The sequence below is a fragment of the Dunckerocampus dactyliophorus genome, chromosome 15, assembly GCF_027744805.1.
Source record: "Dunckerocampus dactyliophorus isolate RoL2022-P2 chromosome 15, RoL_Ddac_1.1, whole genome shotgun sequence".
NCBI classification, from domain to species: Eukaryota; Metazoa; Chordata; class Actinopteri; order Syngnathiformes; family Syngnathidae; genus Dunckerocampus; species Dunckerocampus dactyliophorus.
The window spans coordinates 10,542,918-10,560,627 of NC_072833.1; the positions used below are offsets into that span (position 1 = coordinate 10,542,918).

The 17,710-nt window shown below is 40.2% G+C and overlaps 1 protein-coding gene across 2 annotated transcripts in view; it reads right to left on the reverse strand.

The window, feature by feature from the left end:
- Positions 1-12,167: 12,167 nt before the first annotated feature.
- The window catches only part of lmo3 (LIM domain only 3), a 59,614-nt gene continuing 54,071 nt past the window's right edge, over positions 12,168-17,710 (reverse strand). For both annotated transcript variants that reach the window (XM_054800476.1, XM_054800475.1), the window contains one exon: positions 12,168-15,076. In XM_054800476.1, the coding sequence (XP_054656451.1) occupies positions 14,971-15,076 (106 nt within the window). In that variant the 3' untranslated portion in view covers positions 12,168-14,970. The remainder of the gene's footprint in view (positions 15,077-17,710) is intronic.

Here is a 17,710-nt window from a genome sequence, read left to right on the forward strand (position 1 = left end):
ACCAGTGCTTCTCAAATAGTGTGGCGGGCTCCCTAGGGGGCATGGTAAACTCTCAGGGGGGGAACCTTGAGAGACAAAGAGTGTCGTACTCCGCATGCAATTGGACTCTTGAATATGCTTGCATGCTTCACTGCTCTCCATTTTGTTGCATTTTGCTGGTTTCAGTTTCGAGTTCAGTCTGTACAGTACACGTGAATAAATAGATATTATCACTTTCTCAGGCATGACATAAAACCCACTTTGTTCTTCTTACTACTACAATTGCCAGCTTAAGTCGACGTTGACATACGTGGTCGACAAAAAACTTTCAGACCCAAAGGGGTCATTTCTATGAAAAATGGGTCCGTTTATGTCAACATGTGTTGTGGCATTACCAACTTCTTTGTTATCGTGAATGACAGCCGCAACATAACGACTGTCTAGTTACACAGCGTTAAAATGTGTACACAGTGGCCTTCTGTTCAGTGCAAAGTAAGCTTTAAAATAAAATCATGGCAGTATTAACAAAATGCACTCATTTAATTTTTTTTCGATTGTTGGGCCACTGGGAGAAAGTTTTACACTTGTACAAAAGCGTGCCATTGTTGTCAAGACATACAATAAAATTATTATTATTATTAGCAGTACTGTTAAGAGTATAAAATATCATATGAAAACAGAAGAATAAAAATCATCACAAATGGAGGAAAATTATGTTAACATTGTTTATCATAGCCCACTTTCCTAATGTCTCTCGCAAAAGTCACAAGTAAATGTGCAAGCAATGTCTAGTTTTGGTTATGTCGACAACCGCTTATGTCGACGTGAGTCAGCCAGTCTGAGGGGCGTTAAACTGGTTACACTGTAGAATAGTGATTTTCGGCTAAGTTTGTGGCGTGTCTTTCTCTGACACCTGCAAAATCAGACTGGTTATGTTATATTCATGATTTTCAGGGGTGAAGATCCCTCACTCTGCAGTCCACCTTGGCCTTTAAGGCTATAGTTTGGCGGAGAATTAGCAGTGTCAGGTTGGGGATGGCGAACAGTAATTACAGCAAGGCCGCGGCCCCATCAAGATCCCCCCCCGGTGTCAGTTGGTCAGTGCTGGATTGGCAGGAGGAGCTCCAGCATGAGAGTCTCCAGAGTACCCATTAGGATGGAGGCCCAGCGTCCTTATCAAGACAACCCCTGTGCTCTTCCACTGGGCAATTACAGCATGGTCGGCACATTTGTGGAGCTCACTGTTGTTGTTAGCGTCACCTTAGTCTACAGCCTCCTTAATAACCCGAAAAAAGTCCAGTAGTGGGAGCTTGCTGGCCCACAGTTGGCAGGGTGAGACGTGCATGGTGAGTTAATGACGAGAGTTATGGCTGTTGTGTGATGTTACATGCGAGCTGATTGGGAGAGAGACTGTGACCTTGGGCCATGGTGGTCCTGTTGTTCAAAAAAGTCAGCAAGCTTCAGTGTTGTCAGCTCAAAAAGATAACATAAAATACCATTATTTTACATTTGTTATATTTATTGAATGTGGCAAACACTAACTGAAACAAAACACTGTACAGTCGCTTTCTGCACTTCGCTGTTTGAATTTTACAGTTTCACTTTATCACAGTTTTTCAGAAAACATTAATAAATCATGCTGTTTTGTAGTTGAATACGGCCTATTATTAGTCAGAAAATATGCATTTTGGAGCACATTTTAAGTTTTCTTGGCCTAAATTAAGCATTTTTCAAGCTTAAAATTGCCTTAATGAACTAAAAGGCAAATTAGAAGGAATTCAAAAGACACATTCAAAGATTTGAGACATGGAATGTAGTATTCCACACTGGTCCTATGTTCTAAATGACTTATTTATTCTTATTATGTCTACTATAATGGGTAATAAGAGTGTAACGGTGACTATAGGGCTTATAACTTGCATGCTGAAAAAGTCTGCACACCCTGATATACTGTACATGTACAATGTACATAAATACTCATATTTATAAACATCACAGTACAGTAACACAGTAAATATATATTTTCTATATTTATAATAGGAGGTAGATCTTTGGGACTTGGTCATATTAAAAGTAGCTTGCAGGCTGAAAAAGTGTGAGCACCCCTGCTATCGTCCTTGCAGTCCAACCTACCTCGGTGTGCCCGGCGTCACTTGTCACTCGGCGGGTGTTTTTTTTTTTCATCAGACTGTGGCGGTGTAATGTATCTTACTCTAAATTTGATCACATGTTTAGTCATTTGAAGCTCAAAACACGATCGCTAAACAGCATACGACTTCTGAACATTTGATACTAGCATCTATTTCGGGCTACTTCGGACTTATTCACTACTTCCTGGTTTGGCACTCTAAACCTCATGGGAACTGTAGTTCTTTTAGCTTGAACATAAAAATAATGTACTGTACTGTAAGCTGCCGTCTAGTTTACATGTGTCTTTACATACCTAATCATTAACATAAATTATTATTATTAGTAGCTACAACTGCTAGCATTATTTTAGCTTTTAATTATTTTTTTGTTTCAGTTTGTGGGAAAATGTTCATTCTTAGGTCATGCATGCAAAGTTCATGCATTAAAGAATGTAGCTGCATTATTTTGTGACTCAGTTAAATAAAAAAGTCTGTTTGGCCAGTCCTATATTTAGTTATTGTCGTTAAGTAATCTAGTGCACCCAACATCGTGCATCACCTCGTCTCGTGTTGTCAGCTGAGTGTGTCGTGAAACCCTTAAAAATAGGAAATCCTACTTTGTGAAAATTCACTTATAACGGTCGCATATGGAGCCAATTAACCAAATGATAAATGAGGGATTACTGAGTTAATCTTTTCACATAACAATTAAACCCTTTCAGTAAATTTACTGCAATTACTGATCCCACCCACCACCTGTGATGTTGCTTTATGTTGCATTTTCAATAAAAGGCCATTAAATAATTTGAAAGGCCATACACTGAATTACATTTAAAAAAATCACTAAAAAATTAGAAATTCCCTTAAACATTGGTTACATATGTTGACGCAAATCAGCCAGTCCGAGTGGTGTTGACTTAAACGGGTTCGATTGTACTACAAATATACTTCGTGGTACCTGATTTTGTGAATTGCAATTGATTGAGGCACACTGTCGTCGACACGACATGACACACTGATGGAAATAAGTAGTGATTTAGATATTAAATATGCATGTTTTCTTTCAGTGAAACATCTTCACATATCAATGTTCCTCCAGCCTTGGTTATTTTGTATCTTGCACACACATTCCCATTGCTTGCTTGTACATTTAGCTAAAAGTTTACTGTGTATGCGTAAGCAGAAGCCCTATTGCTTTCTGTATTTTCCGCAATCCTGCTTAATGCTGATACACATAGTGTCTCCTCAGATCCTCCATCTGCTCTGTTTGATTACACTCATCCTCCAGAGAGAGGCGGAGAGCGGGAGAAGCACCTTTTGAGTCTGTTCCGCAACAAAATAAGACGTTTCATTGCATCTATACCAAACGAGCTGGGTGGGAAGATTGCCTTTTTCAATAATCTGCTTCTTTTTCATCCTGAAAGGTTTGCTGAAGGTTATTGTTTAGAATAAGGCAGCTCCTAGACGCCCCCTGCAGATGACAATCATCTTTCCAATTTGTTTGAGATTAGGTCAGATGGAAACGGCGCATCATAAACACACAGTGGGCTGTGTTGGAGGATGGGAAGGACCACCTTGATTGCCATGGCAGAAACCAGGCGAACAAACAAACACAACTCTATCTCTATTGCTAACTGGGGGAAAGCAAGAGAATCTGACCCTTCCAGTCTCCTCAAAGCAGCATGACTCGGCTAGATGTTTGATTTGGATCAGTTAACGTACTTTGACTTTGCATTTTTCCCCCTCAAACATCAATAATACGGTGAACAAAAGAGGCCTCCTGCAATCTCATACCTGCTTTAAATAACTTCCACTAAGTGTTTTTTGTGGGGGATTGCGGCAATTTTCCTTGCATGGTTGACCTCCTGGACAGAGGCTGAAATGGGCATCTGGTAGGTGTTATCCCTGCCACTGCAAAAGAGGGAGCTCACAGACCCAAATGCTGCAATGAATCCTGATGGATGCATGGCAGAAGATCAGTTGACTGGGTCAGATTTGTGATGGGACATTAATGCAATCAATGAGGTGCTAATTGCGTGTCTCACACACACATTCTTTCCATCCAGATTGTCGATACTCTGCCGGGTAAGGTTGTGACTTCTTATTAAATGTTTTAATTGCCCTAACCTTCACTAATCCCCAATGTTATTGCATGATTATTAAAGGTTTAAACCACGGAATAGGCACAAATATGGCCACCTTTGCATTTGTAAGAGTGCAAATTTGCACTGACGTCTCTCTGTGATTATGATACTGATTATGCACTAATTATTTTTAAGAGAAGTCATCCGCCACTGGATTATCTTACAGTAGAAAACAGTGTCTGTAAGAATATGGATATGTGATATGAATTGTAAAAGTCACATAAAGCAATTTTAGTTTTTGTAAACAAAAAGTAATTACAATTTATTTAAATAAATATTGATAATAGTCAAGTGATCATTGTAATATTGATTCCCTTGATTGAGCCAGTCATAAAAAAAAAAAATATATATATATATATATATAGATATATATATCTGTATATATGTGGCCCCTCATATCCTTGAAGTTTTCAGTATGCGGTCGTCAGTGGAAAAAGTTTGGACACCCCCGGTATTAGGTACTCAAACAGATGAAATCGAAGTCAACCTGGTCATCAGGCCGGCGCTAGCTAGGGCTTCTGTAGCCACACAAATTTTTGCGTCTCAGCACACAACTATGGTGTGTCCAAGTGCCGCCGAACACAGGGCAAAATCTCTGCTCTTGACGAAAAAACATTATCATTGAGGCATAAACACATGTAAAAATGATCTGCTTTTTTTAACAGTGGCACATGTATGATGTCCATTTTACCTGTATTATCACGCATTTATTTAAATTGTTACCGACTTATGGTGAGATATGTTTTCCGCGGAAAATCCAGCCTAAAAAAATACATAAAATATTTTTTTTAATAAAATATTTACTGAATCGCGAATTTGCGGGCGATCCACTACAATAGCAATCAATAAACATTTATAAAAGTAAGTAAAAAGTCCATCGTCCATCAAGCCCACTTAAGTCGACGCCAATATACATGGTTTGGTCGACAGAAAGTTTGAGGCCATGTCCACACAGAAACGTTCCTAGGATTGCTTTTTTTCTTTTTTTTTAGTGAGTTGAAAAAAATTTGCGTCCACAATGTGCGGGACGGGAACGACTCACTGGGTGAATACACAACGCACAACCACGTGTGGCACTGTAAACGGACACACAGGCAAAACCATGTGACACACCAAACTATAGAAGAAGAAAGAATGCATGCGTGTAAGTCCGTGGTCTTCCGCTTTCCAAGGCTCGTCTAGACTTAGGACAAAATGGAATTACTTCTGCGAGCCATTTTGGAGTTTGAGGTGAGCCACGCTAGTCGAAATATTCAGATATTATGTTGGATTGTTGTCAACGCTCATTTCTGGTCACGTGACGGCGACGGGTCGGTGATGTCATCGTTTTCGGAAAGAAGTCGGTTGCTTATATACACGGAAACGACAAGCCGGCATTTTCAGATTTTCCCACTCTGGAAGCCGTTTTTAAAAAATACCGTTTCAGGTCACCCAGAACGCCGTTTCAGTGTGGATGAAAGGCTGAAACGATAAAATACTTTACCGTTTTGGCCTGAAAGCGTAGTACCTGAGACCGAAAAATCCTTTATTATCATTCTCCTAATCTCTGGCCAAAGTCACAGCTAAATGTACAAGCATTGGTTAGTGTCAGTTCTTGAACCACATACTGTATATCGACGCCAGGTCGCAAGTCGGGGGGCATCGACATAAACAAGTTCTACTGTATGAGGTCTCTAAGGTCCAGACTGTAATTTTCTTCCTTCGAGTCTGACATCATTGTTGTATTTAAATGGACAGAACAGAACAATCAATGGCGACTCTGACTGAACTGAACATACTCTTGGAGAATGGTGGCCCAAAACGGTTAAAGACTGAATGAGCACAAGAGGGCCCACTTGTAAAAAGGCACAACTATTTAAATCTCTACGGTACTGGGTAAAATTGGTTGTAATCCCTATAGCCCTTTAGTACCACCAAGTTGTATGGTCTGGTTCACTTTAGTATGGTAGCTATTTTGCCTTTCCTACGCAGATTAATAGCTTGTCAACTATAACATACGCATTGTCAAGAAAATGTACAATAAATGTCATCATTAAAATGACATGAGAGTTGCGTACTCTTATTGTAAACTGACCTATTGCACTCAAATTAGACCCAAAAATACAAAATCCCGTATCAGCACAATAAGGAGCTAATGACTCAACAACAGGAATTTATTTGCTGGGGCGCCCATCTCCTTGAAAGGGCCAAATGATAAGGAGTCATTAAAGCAGTGTTATCTGGTCCAGATAGCATTGGCATGTCTGTACAGATCATTATTTTTGCCCCTGGAGGCGTTTGGCAAAGGAGCGCAGTTGCTAACTCCAGGGTCAGCATTAACAGAGGGATGAAGATGCTAACGATACACAGCCTGGCAGCTAATACTTTTTTCTAAACATTCTTAATGACTGTAGATTCGGATGTGGGAGAGCTCTTGTTTTTCTGTGTGCTCAAGCACTGTGGCTGCGAGCGACATGGCTGAGTTGTCTTTAGTTTTGTCAAGGTTCTGTGTCTTTTTTTTTTACCCTCTCTTCCAATGGGCGAGGGGAGCATGTTTTTGAAGACCCAAGGGAGCACACAATGGATGAGAATGGAAAACCATGGACTCAAGGAGTCATACAGTCTCAGACCACCCACAAATGCAAATACTTTAGACCGGTACCAGTCTGATAAAAATTCGGTCTTGGACTTGACCACTCCAGAATTGTCAATTTCTTACTTTGGAGCCAATCCTTGTTCCATTTATTGGAATGCTTTGGGTCACTGTTGGGTTACAAGATCCATCTCCATGAAGAATTTATACTGGATTCCATGATGGTGACCTGGTCAGGCCCTGCTTCGGCAAAGCAGCCCCAAACCATGACATGTCCACCCCCCCATGCTTCACAGTGGGTATGCAAGTCTTCAGTTTACACAACATATTTCTCCTCTATTACTGTCCAAATAACTCACATTTTGAGTGGTTCCAGAGGTTCCGGTCTTTGTCTAGATGTTCTGTGGCCAACTCCAGTTTTGCCTTCAAGGTTTTTTTGGACAGTTTGACGGGAAATACAACTTTTGTACTCTCTTCTGATGGTAGATGCATGCGCACTTTGACATCAACTGTGGCAAGTGCTTCTTGCAGGTCCCGTCATGATATTTTAGGATTTTTGGAGAATTTTTGAGAGTTTGCTCTTGCACTGAACTTGCTAGGCCGGTCTGACCCAGGCTAGTTGTTTTACTTGCTCTCCACTTGTACGGTAAATTATTTCCTGTGCAGCAGAAGGGCTGATTTTACATTTTTTGGAGATCTTTCCCAGACACGTGTGAGTCGGAGAGCTCTTTGGATCTCACCATAGTGGTACCATAAATGTAACATCTATCCATCCATTTTCTACAGCGCTTGTCCTCATTAGGATCAAACGTCCTGTTTTCCCAGGACATGCTCTGGTTTCACGTCCTATCCTGGCCGTCCTGGGTTTTGGGTTTTTTATTGGAGAAAGTGGTGAAGATGTCTTGGTTTTTATTGTTCATTGTTTTGTAATATAGATAACATTAGTTCATATTTGTTCCAGTAGGGCTTGAGCGCTATTATACTGTTTTTCTAATACAGAAGAGACTTTTGTTTTGATGACCTAAAACCAGGACCTCTCAGAAGCACCAGAGAACAGAACCTGCAGAACAATACAATACAGGCCTAAAGTTTGGACACGCCTTCTCATTCAATACCTTTTCTTTATTTTCATCGACTATTTACATTGTAGATTCTCAAAACTATGAATGAACACATGTGGAATTATGTACTTAACAAAAAAGTGTGAAATAAGTAATATTTTAGACATTTTATGTTTTATAATTTTTTCTGATAGTGCTGCAAACCCTCGGTGTTGTCTCTCTCTGAGGTATTCACCTGAAATGGTTTTCACTTCACAGGTGTGCCTTGGCAGGGTGACTTAGTGGAATTTCTTGCCTTATTATTACTCTTTTTAATGCACACCAAATACTTCAGCTGTGAGGATCTCCTGCTTGTCTGCCGTTTTGTCTCCATCTGTGTAGTTATTATTTTAAGATACTTTAAGATACTCTTCCCTTGTTATACAGAATTTGACTTTATTTCAAGTTTTGTTGTTATGCAAATTTGGAGCGTCCGGACCGGAGCAGGAGGGGATAGAGAAGAAGAGGGAAGAAAACAGAAGGGGGAGTGCAGGGACAAGATGGGGACAATACAGAGAGAGACAAGAACAACAGCAACAACAACAATTTCGACAACAATAACAAAACAGCACACAGGACTACATCAGCAAATGTTTGTGACGACCATAAAGACCATGATGGTCTGATGGTTTAAAGTCCGCATAGTTAGAAAAATGTGGAGGTGCGTGGAGCAGACATTTTCTGCATGAAAAGGGATGCTCGAGGGAGCGTGGGTGCGAAAATGAGGTACGCACGGACCTCATGGATGCGGAAAGCGTAAAACAGGCTTTGGTGGGGATGGGACCGTGGGGTTGTATTGTGTGTGCCCAAACGTTTGTCCTGTACTGTACGCACGTTCACTTTTAAGTCCCCAAATACCAGAAGACTCTCCAACAACGCCAGAAAAGCTTGCTAGATTTGTCCCTAGTCGCTAAGTTGGCAACACCGTGTGCCTCACAGAGAGAGGAAAAACGTCAAAAATTGTCGAATGACAAGAAGAGCACTCACTCTTGCTTTCACTGTAACGATACTTTTTGCAGAAGGTGTCTCACTTTTTAACCATAGCCTTTTGCAGTTCTTCACCATACATTTTTTTACTTATTTATTTACCAACTCTGAACATCTTTACACATTTTAAACCAACTCAAAAATCACATAACATTGTCTTTGACATGACAATACAGAGGAGGCGTACTTTACTGTAAATGTATTCAATGATAAGGCATCTTTGATTAAACTTTGTATGTCATTTTAGTAGTGTCCTGGTTTTCGGTAATGAAAATATGGTCACCCTACATTAGGGTCATGGGTAAGCTGCAGCCTATCCCAGCTGACACTCTGAAGTGGTCGACGAATGTAACAAATGTATGCTATTTTGTTGTGTTTTTTAAACGGCTGTGTTTCGCGGGTGCATTGGAGGCATGCGCCAGCTCGCCTGCATGCAAATCAGAAAGGATGCAAAACAGTTTGTGTGATATAACGACGCGACAAGAGTATTTTATTTATCTCCTGGGCAACATACATGACAAATAGTGTGTGTGCATGCCTTGTAATGGTGCGCGTGGCCGTCACATTGCAATGCATCATTGCTGTCGCAAAAGACAACATAGCTCTAATGATGCCACGTTATCAGCAGTAGAATTCGAGGGGGGGGTTCACATCTGACTCCAGAACAGCTGAAGCAAAATAACATGACACATGTCCGCCATTAGCGCGAATCCTCCCCCGTGGTTGCCACACTTTCTTTTAATTTCACTTGGCTGTAATCTCCCGTCTACTCGAGTTTTTTCATCTACTAAAGGACTTTCAACAGCTTGAGCCTAATCAAAGACGTTCTCTCTTTTTCCCCATGTCTCCGGATAAGGAAATTCAATTAGCTTAATTGGGCTCGATATTATCCTCTGTAATGTGATGGAAGCATCGCTTTCACCAAACTACACAATAGCACCTCGCTAATTGGAGCAATAACTTTAATCCAAATGTTTTACCTCAACATTCCACATGATTCCAAATTGAAATCCAGGTAATTAGAAGAAATAACCCTCGCGAGGAGATCGCTCAACTCCGCCTTGAAGGCTGCTCATGGCAAAGTAGAAATGAAGCGTTTCTTTCCCTCATGTTCCACACTTGACACATACCAAAATACTTTTTTTTTTTTTTTTTTTGCAGCTCTAAAACACAAAGCAAAAAAAAAAAGAGACAGATTTCCAAAATAGGTGACGTACTCATTTAAACGGGGACCCCACAACCAAGCAACTTTGAGATGTTTTAGCTTCCTCCCATCTGAAGAATGCTGAAATGAGATTTTTATCTCCCCAAAGCGGCAGAGACAACAAACTGAGGGAATTATTGCACTGCAGATCACTCATATATCATAAGCCTGCAACATGCTCCATTGGTTAGGGTAATAGTCAGGGAATCGGCTTTTTCTCATGGCTGGTTTGCATCTAATGCTGTGCCCTTGAGGTGGATGCTTAACCTTAGCAGCTTCAGCAAACACAAGGCCTTCTCAGGGTGTACTCACACTCGGGCTGTGTTTCAATTTGCGCACTGAGGTTGTGTCTCAGATGGAATACTTCAATCAGTACACTTCAATATGTACACTATACACACTGTGTGCTTATTCTGAGGGCGCACAGTTTGACAGTGTAGTGGTGTCCCAAAGCTATAACAGTTTGTCCCTCGCCACTTTTTGGTTCGAATTTCGCCGCTTCACTCTATCATGGTTTTTCATAATTTATATTAATTAATAAATAATGCTTGTTTTGTGGTTGAATATGGCCTATTATTAGTAAAAAATGCATATTTAAGCCAATGTTACATATTTTCAAGCATCAAAGTGGCTAAATGAACTAAAATATAAATATAAGGCATTCAAAAGGCGCATTCAAAGATGTTCAGCTGGTTACTAGTCGGTAACGTTACTGTACAGTAATGCTCGGTGAGACACACAAGCAACTGGGCTTTTATTGCAGGTTTGAATTCTCTCACAACAGCCACAATAATCCCTAATTAAAAAATATAACAACACGGGTTGCGGTCGTAACTCACTGCAAGCTGTAACTCAACTCTGAACTTTCAATGTCACTTCCTGTCCGTCCGCCATTCAGGTCCCCCAGGGAACACATTCATAGCAACACACACAGGCTTATTTATGTCTTAAATGGCTTATTTACTCTTATTATGTCTACTATATTGGGTAGTACGAATGGAAAGGGGACTATAAGGGTGTTATTTCATGTTTAGAGGGCTCTAATAATGTTAAGAACCATATTTAGAAGGTCGTAAAAAGTGTTTTTTATGCTGTAACTGCAAAAATATTCCATTTATAAAAAAAACAATCCTACTTCTGCCAAACCTTACTCAAAGATTCTCAATATCAGTGATTCTCAACTGGTAGGTCGCGACCTGCCGCATTTTCAGTTGACAGCAGGTGTTTGCCTGGGCCAAAAAAAAAAATGGATCATATAAAAATAATTAAATAATGAAAATAATAAAAAAATGACTGTCTGTGAATTCATGAATGAACACTGCATTGTGTGTACTATTTGTTTGCTACGCCGTCCTGAGGTGCGTGCCATGTTTCTAGGCGACTGTGTCAAGCTTGAGCGGGAGGGGAAAGACATAAAAAAAGAAAAGCAGTAAAAAAAAGTTACATTTGTGTATTTAAATCTTTTTTAATTTCACTTTTTGTTGATCGCAGCGTTGGATCAGAGCAACTGCACTCCACAGATATAGTAGCATGTAGTGAAAGGCTTTACATTTTTTGCTAAAATCATTTAACAAAACTTCACTTTAATGTCTTTTCATGAAATATAAGATATTTGAGTTGAAAAATTTCTGCAATTTGGGTCACCCCTTGCCATTACGGGGTGATGATGGGTCCCGCAGCCAAACCAGTTGAGAACCACTGCTCTATACACTCTATACACACAAGAGAGCTCTGCTGGTTTTAAGGACCTTTTACCAAAAAAAGCTAGACAAAGATCTTGAATGACAGCGCTTTGGGTGTTTTTAAGAATCTGCAGCAAAAATGTGAGTCGCACCCGAGCTTCGAAGGGAAGTGAACTCATGCGCCGGTTTGACATTTCATAATAGAAATAAAATGTAAGGACTTCAAATCAGCCAAAAGTCGGAAAATAAAAGCACAAGCAACATAGTCGGAGGGATTGTTTTCACCCTTTTGTGCGCAGTGGTCCTGGAGTAGAAGAGTTAGATTAATTTCCCCAATTAATGGTTGGAAAAAAAGACACCAAACTCTCTGTAACACAATAAAACTGTATTACATTTGTGCTTAAAATTATTACAATTACAGTATTTACAAGCGTTGTCCTAAAAATAAACATCTCATGCTGGATGACACGTAAAAAGAAAGAATTGTACAGTAGTAGCAAGCAAAAGGAAATATTCTTTTATGTACACCCACTTTTTACAAATGATGTTTGGGAGCGGAGAATTAATGACAGTCAGAGCTGGACGGTTTGCAGAGGAAGAAGAGGCATGATCAAGATGACGAGGCGTTATCTGTGAGCAATGATATCGCATCAATCATTAATTGCATTCAAGTATTCAAAGAATGCAAAATTTTGCACACGCTTGACAAATAAATAATGTACAAACCCCCCCCCCAACATAATTTTATACACCTGTACATGTGCTACAACAACAAGCCTCCATGAGCAGACCCCCTGTCTACTTTGACCAATGGGAAGAGTTCATAAATACACTCCTCATTCAAAAAATATGTGCTGCATCCCAAATCCAAGAAGTCCGATACTACATAAAGTACATGATCATGTAGTTAAAGGAATGAAATCACTTCATCCGGTGGTTTTCAAAGTGTAAGATACAGTAGAGAGTGGATGGAAGTCATAGACTAGTAGCTTGAAAAAAACTAAAATAGTATACTGTATTTATATTTTTGAACAATTGCAAAGCCAACTTCAGCTATAGTAAAGGCAAAATTGATTGGTTATTTCCTACTGGGGTGGGCGGATCGATCTGATCGATACTAGTGTGATCAGATTGATATTTTATCATATGTGTTTTTTGCTGTGTCGCTCATATTGTTACAGTACATTGTTGATAGCGTTATATATTGTTCTATCGTTTTCAGACTCAGGGAATAAGTTGTTGGACAGAGGAGGTGCTTTGGGGGCAAAAAAGTTGTTTTTGCTCAAACAATCCTATGTAATAAAAGTGAATTATTTTGTTGATGTTGTTACTGTGCTTTGTCTGTCTCTCAAGGACAGGACCAATAGAAAAGCAACAAACGTCGCAGGCGGGTGATGACATTCATTTAGCGCAGGTGTAAACGGTATCGAGCAGGAAACACAGGTATGCAGAAATGTGAACTCTGATGGGCTTTTTTATGTTAAAGTTGGCTACGTTTTGATTTTTTGAATTTTACACAATGACAGGAACCACTGAAAAAAGGCTTATATAGTTAGCAGGCCAGCAAATGCACGTTGCACTTCTGCTGGTTAAATTTTGTTGTTGGAACAGGTAAAATTTAAAAAAAGATTCTAAACTTTGAAAAGTTTATAAGCTGTGTCATTTTTGCAGCTCCAGACTTTTTTTTTTCACTGGAAGAGGAGACAAAATGGCTCTTTTGATGGTAAAGGTTGCCGACCCCTGTCCTAGGGTGAGAGAGGAGAGTCTGAATGGATGGTTCTTGCATTTAATTTTCCTATTTATTTACTAGCAGGGCTATTTTAAATGTTAAGTTATGTCTTCCCAACATACTGTAAGCCTAACCTTTCTACTGTATGTTCCGAGGGGAGGCCCCATACTTTCAACACCCTGGTCTTGACCATGAACTTTTTTTAAGGCTCACTAAATGCGCAGTACATTGAAAAAGTCATACGGCCCCGTTAGATTTGTTGTATTAGCAATGCTATAATGACCAAATACAGTACAATGATGTAAAACTGAAAAATGTAGACCACCATATGTGTGTTCTAATTAAACAATGTTATTATTATAATAACATAATAATGTTGTTCCACTGCCTTCACCAAGTTTTGTGGAAAGCGGACTTCGATTCTTTGCATAATTGTGCCATCTATGTTTTGTCAACGTTACCGCTTTGAAAAGTTAATTAAAACAACAAAGTGGTGACGTAAGACTTTTGCACCGTATTCTATGTGGTGGAAATCGCTTATTGGCTGACGCACGTCGACATAACAGGTTGTCGACATAACCAATAATCTGCTTTTGCAAGAAAACGCAAGCGATGACGGTGAAGTTAACAATACTACAACGCATGCCGACACAAACTGACTGATTTTACATGAAACCACCTTTTCGGGTCTGAAATTTGATGTCAACAGAAGCGGTCCAACATGTGTGTGGACTTAAGCGGGCACTTTTTAGAAATAAGAACAACATGGTGGAACGGGGCTTGATGAGTTGGTCGACTTAGACGGACGGTCAACACAAAAAGGCTCGACCTAAACGGGTTCCACTGCATCAGTCTGTAAAAACGAGTATGTTAGAAATCAGCATAGAAAAACCATGTTGAGACAGATTCTGAAGATCAAACTGAGACTGCATGAGAAAAAGAAACCACTCAAAACGCGCACACACACACGCACAGGAATTAAATTAATCATTATTTGATGAGCCACATTTACATTTGAATACACCGACATCAGTTAAAAAGGTGTCTTTCCCAAACAGTTCCACTGATACCTCTGTGTGTTCTAGATTCAAGTAGCTGGACTGTGCAGTCCTTGTCATATGGCCGTATAAATATCTGTCCGGCAGCTTGCTTTTGGTTGTTCTGAGGCCAGTGTTTTGTTTGCCAAGAGGAAAGCGGCAGCATTCGTCAGTCACCAACAAACAAAACGTTATTTTCTCCCATATGTGTAGCCAGATTCCGGGGCCTGCGATCCTGCAGTCTCTATGGCTATTCTGTACAGTCAAGTACCTCCCCACCCAAGGAAGGCTTCATTATGTACACGTGGGGGACAGGAGCTGGATAGTGCTTTTTGTTGTGTGATTGCAAGCTCTCCATCAGTCTTCCCCGGCTCCTGTCTCCTTTCTCCTTTCCACCCTGACGAGGGTCAGCGAACCTGGGGAGCGTAGCCCTCCTTCATTAGCCCCTCTTCATAGTCCGTCTGGCACAGGATCATGTTGTTCTTCAGGAAAAACTTGTCTCCCACACAAAACCTGTGCAAGACAAGAAGAGAGTCAGACTAGCACCAATAAGTACGTTTACATGCATGCGATATTCTTGCATTAATCAATATAGTAAATACACTTGAACCTGCTTAAGTCGGTCCCTCTTTTGTTGACCGTGTTCTTCTTATTACTAAATAGAGCCTTCTTGAGCCAGCGTCAACATATACGGTCGACCGCTTTTGTCGACATAAATTTTGAGAGTAATTTCTATGAAAAATGGGCCAGTTTATGTCAACATGTGTTGTAGTATTGTTAACGTCATCGTTATCGCTAAGGAGCGTGAAACAGCAACATAACTATCGTGTACTTACACAGCATTACAGTAAAACATCTACACTGTGACTTCTGTTAAGTGCAAAGTAAGGTTGAAAATGTAAGCATGGCCATATTAATCTGGATTCTACAATACCAACTGTCATTATTCTGGTGTCTAATCTAAAAAAAAAATGTAATGGGTGCATTTTGTAGTGGCAGACAAGGGGGATGAAAGAACATTGAAGGAAGAAAGGTCAGTGCCAGTTCCTTTCCTGTTGCCCTCCCACCCATGTGCCCCTTCTTTCAAGGGGTCTGAGCCGCTTTGTTTCAGGCAGATTAGGGTTAACAATGAAGTTAATACTACAGTTTATGTTGACATAAATGGAACGAGTTTTCAAAGAAATCATCTATTTGGGTCTCAAATTGTCTGTCGACAAAAGCAGTCGATCATGTACAATATGTCGACGTCGAATTTAAGGGATAGTTTGGAAGCTGTATGACATCCCCATCAACAGTGTAATGCGTCAACAATTACTTTTCTCCTACTTTGTTCCGTGAGCACAGTTCTGGGGCCCGACTTATAAAACTGTGCGCTGAAATCTAACTAAAACTCTGCGTACGCCAGAAAACTGTGTTGGCACAACTGCGCACGCCAGAAAACCGTGTACGCAACTCCACCCCACATCACGCCGTCTCCTCGCCTTCAATTTGTCATAAATGGTCAATGCAAAGTGCAGGAGGTCACAGTCTAACTTATGGTGTCATCTCACAAACACTAAACTCATCACACAGCAACTTAACACTCAAAAGGTATACCTAATGAATATACAAACATGTGCTAATACCAGTGAAAGAAAACATAAATGACAGAAAAACATTTTAAAGTTTTCCTAAAATGCATCTCTTTTGAGCAGATACAATGAAATATTGGAGGACAAGCAGCAGAGAAAATGGTGGATGGCGCTGCGAAGTTGCCTCTGTCCACCAGAGGGACCCAGAGGAGCACAGAGTCCAGAAGGGAGACTGACGTCATTGCAGCGCCTCAATGAATGCGTTGTTCAGCTGTAATGCATTATGGGAAAACGTTAAAATGTTGGGGTTTTTTTTCATTTTAAACTTGTATTGGTACGTTTAGCATATTTATTAGGTATACCTTTTGAGTGTTAAGTTGCTGTGTGATGAGTTTAGTGTTTGTAAGATGACACCGTGAGGCAATATTGTTATACTGTTTGTTGTGCGTGCACTGATAGCTTGTGATTGGCTCCTACCAAAGAAAGAGCTACCGTTTCCTCACTGACTCGTGAGCGGCAGATGACGGACCTTGTGCACATGCGTTCTTTTGTCTTCTGTTGTTTTGTTGTGTCACGTGGCTTTGACTGTGTGTCTGTTCACAGCGCCAACAAGGTGTACCTTTAATGGTTACATAATTTTCACCCAGTAATACGTTGGCTTGTGGATGTGACTATTTCAACCCGCCACAAAAAAAGCCAGGAACGTTCCCGTGAGTTCCGTGTTCCCGGCCAGAGGCTGCTGTTATTTTTGACCTTTAAGTGCAGCTCAGAGTGGAGATTATGTTGAATGAGAGGGAATTCTATCTCTCACTGTATTGTCTTGAGGGCCACTTACTGTACGTCACTTCAGGTCGGACAAGGTCTGCAAACATTGGTGCTAGTGTTTACCAGAAGCAGGGGTCGCCTCTGTTGGATTTTACTATGAATACAGAAGGCATAGCTTGAAACTGGATGACAAGCTTGTTTCGTACACAGCATTTATTTCAGGGCTGGAGGGCAGATTGTGCGCACGATTTCCTCCATCCGTCCGGGACCAATTAACAGATTGACCAGAAAAGGTGAAAAGAGTGTGTTTTGGGACGTAAAGTTAGAGATGGGTGGGTCAATCCGAATATCGATAATAACGATACCAAAGTAGTAGTAGTAGTATTTGATTGATAGTAGCGTGATGAGATCTATATTTTTCAGTGTTTGTAGCTTTGGGGGCAAAAAGCCAAAGGATTTGAATGTGAGCCAATAGTAGTTTTTCGCTTTTGTTTAGTCTACTTTTGTTTTGCTGAAACAATTCTATATAATAAAAAGGAATAATTGTATTATTTTGTTGATAGAAGGAATTTACTGTAAGTCAACAAATGTACGTGGATGAACCCCAAAGTCTTGAAATGTGATAACTTTACCTGGAGGCTTTCGCTCTCCTCATATGTCACAAGACGATTACCTGGTGGAGTTGGTACTTTGGTGTTAAAAGTTGAGAACCACTGTTTAGACCACTAAAATCGGTGACACAGCAAATGCATTTCGTCATTGAATGTCAACTTCTACATATTCTAAATGCTGTTATTTTCTGATCGTACTT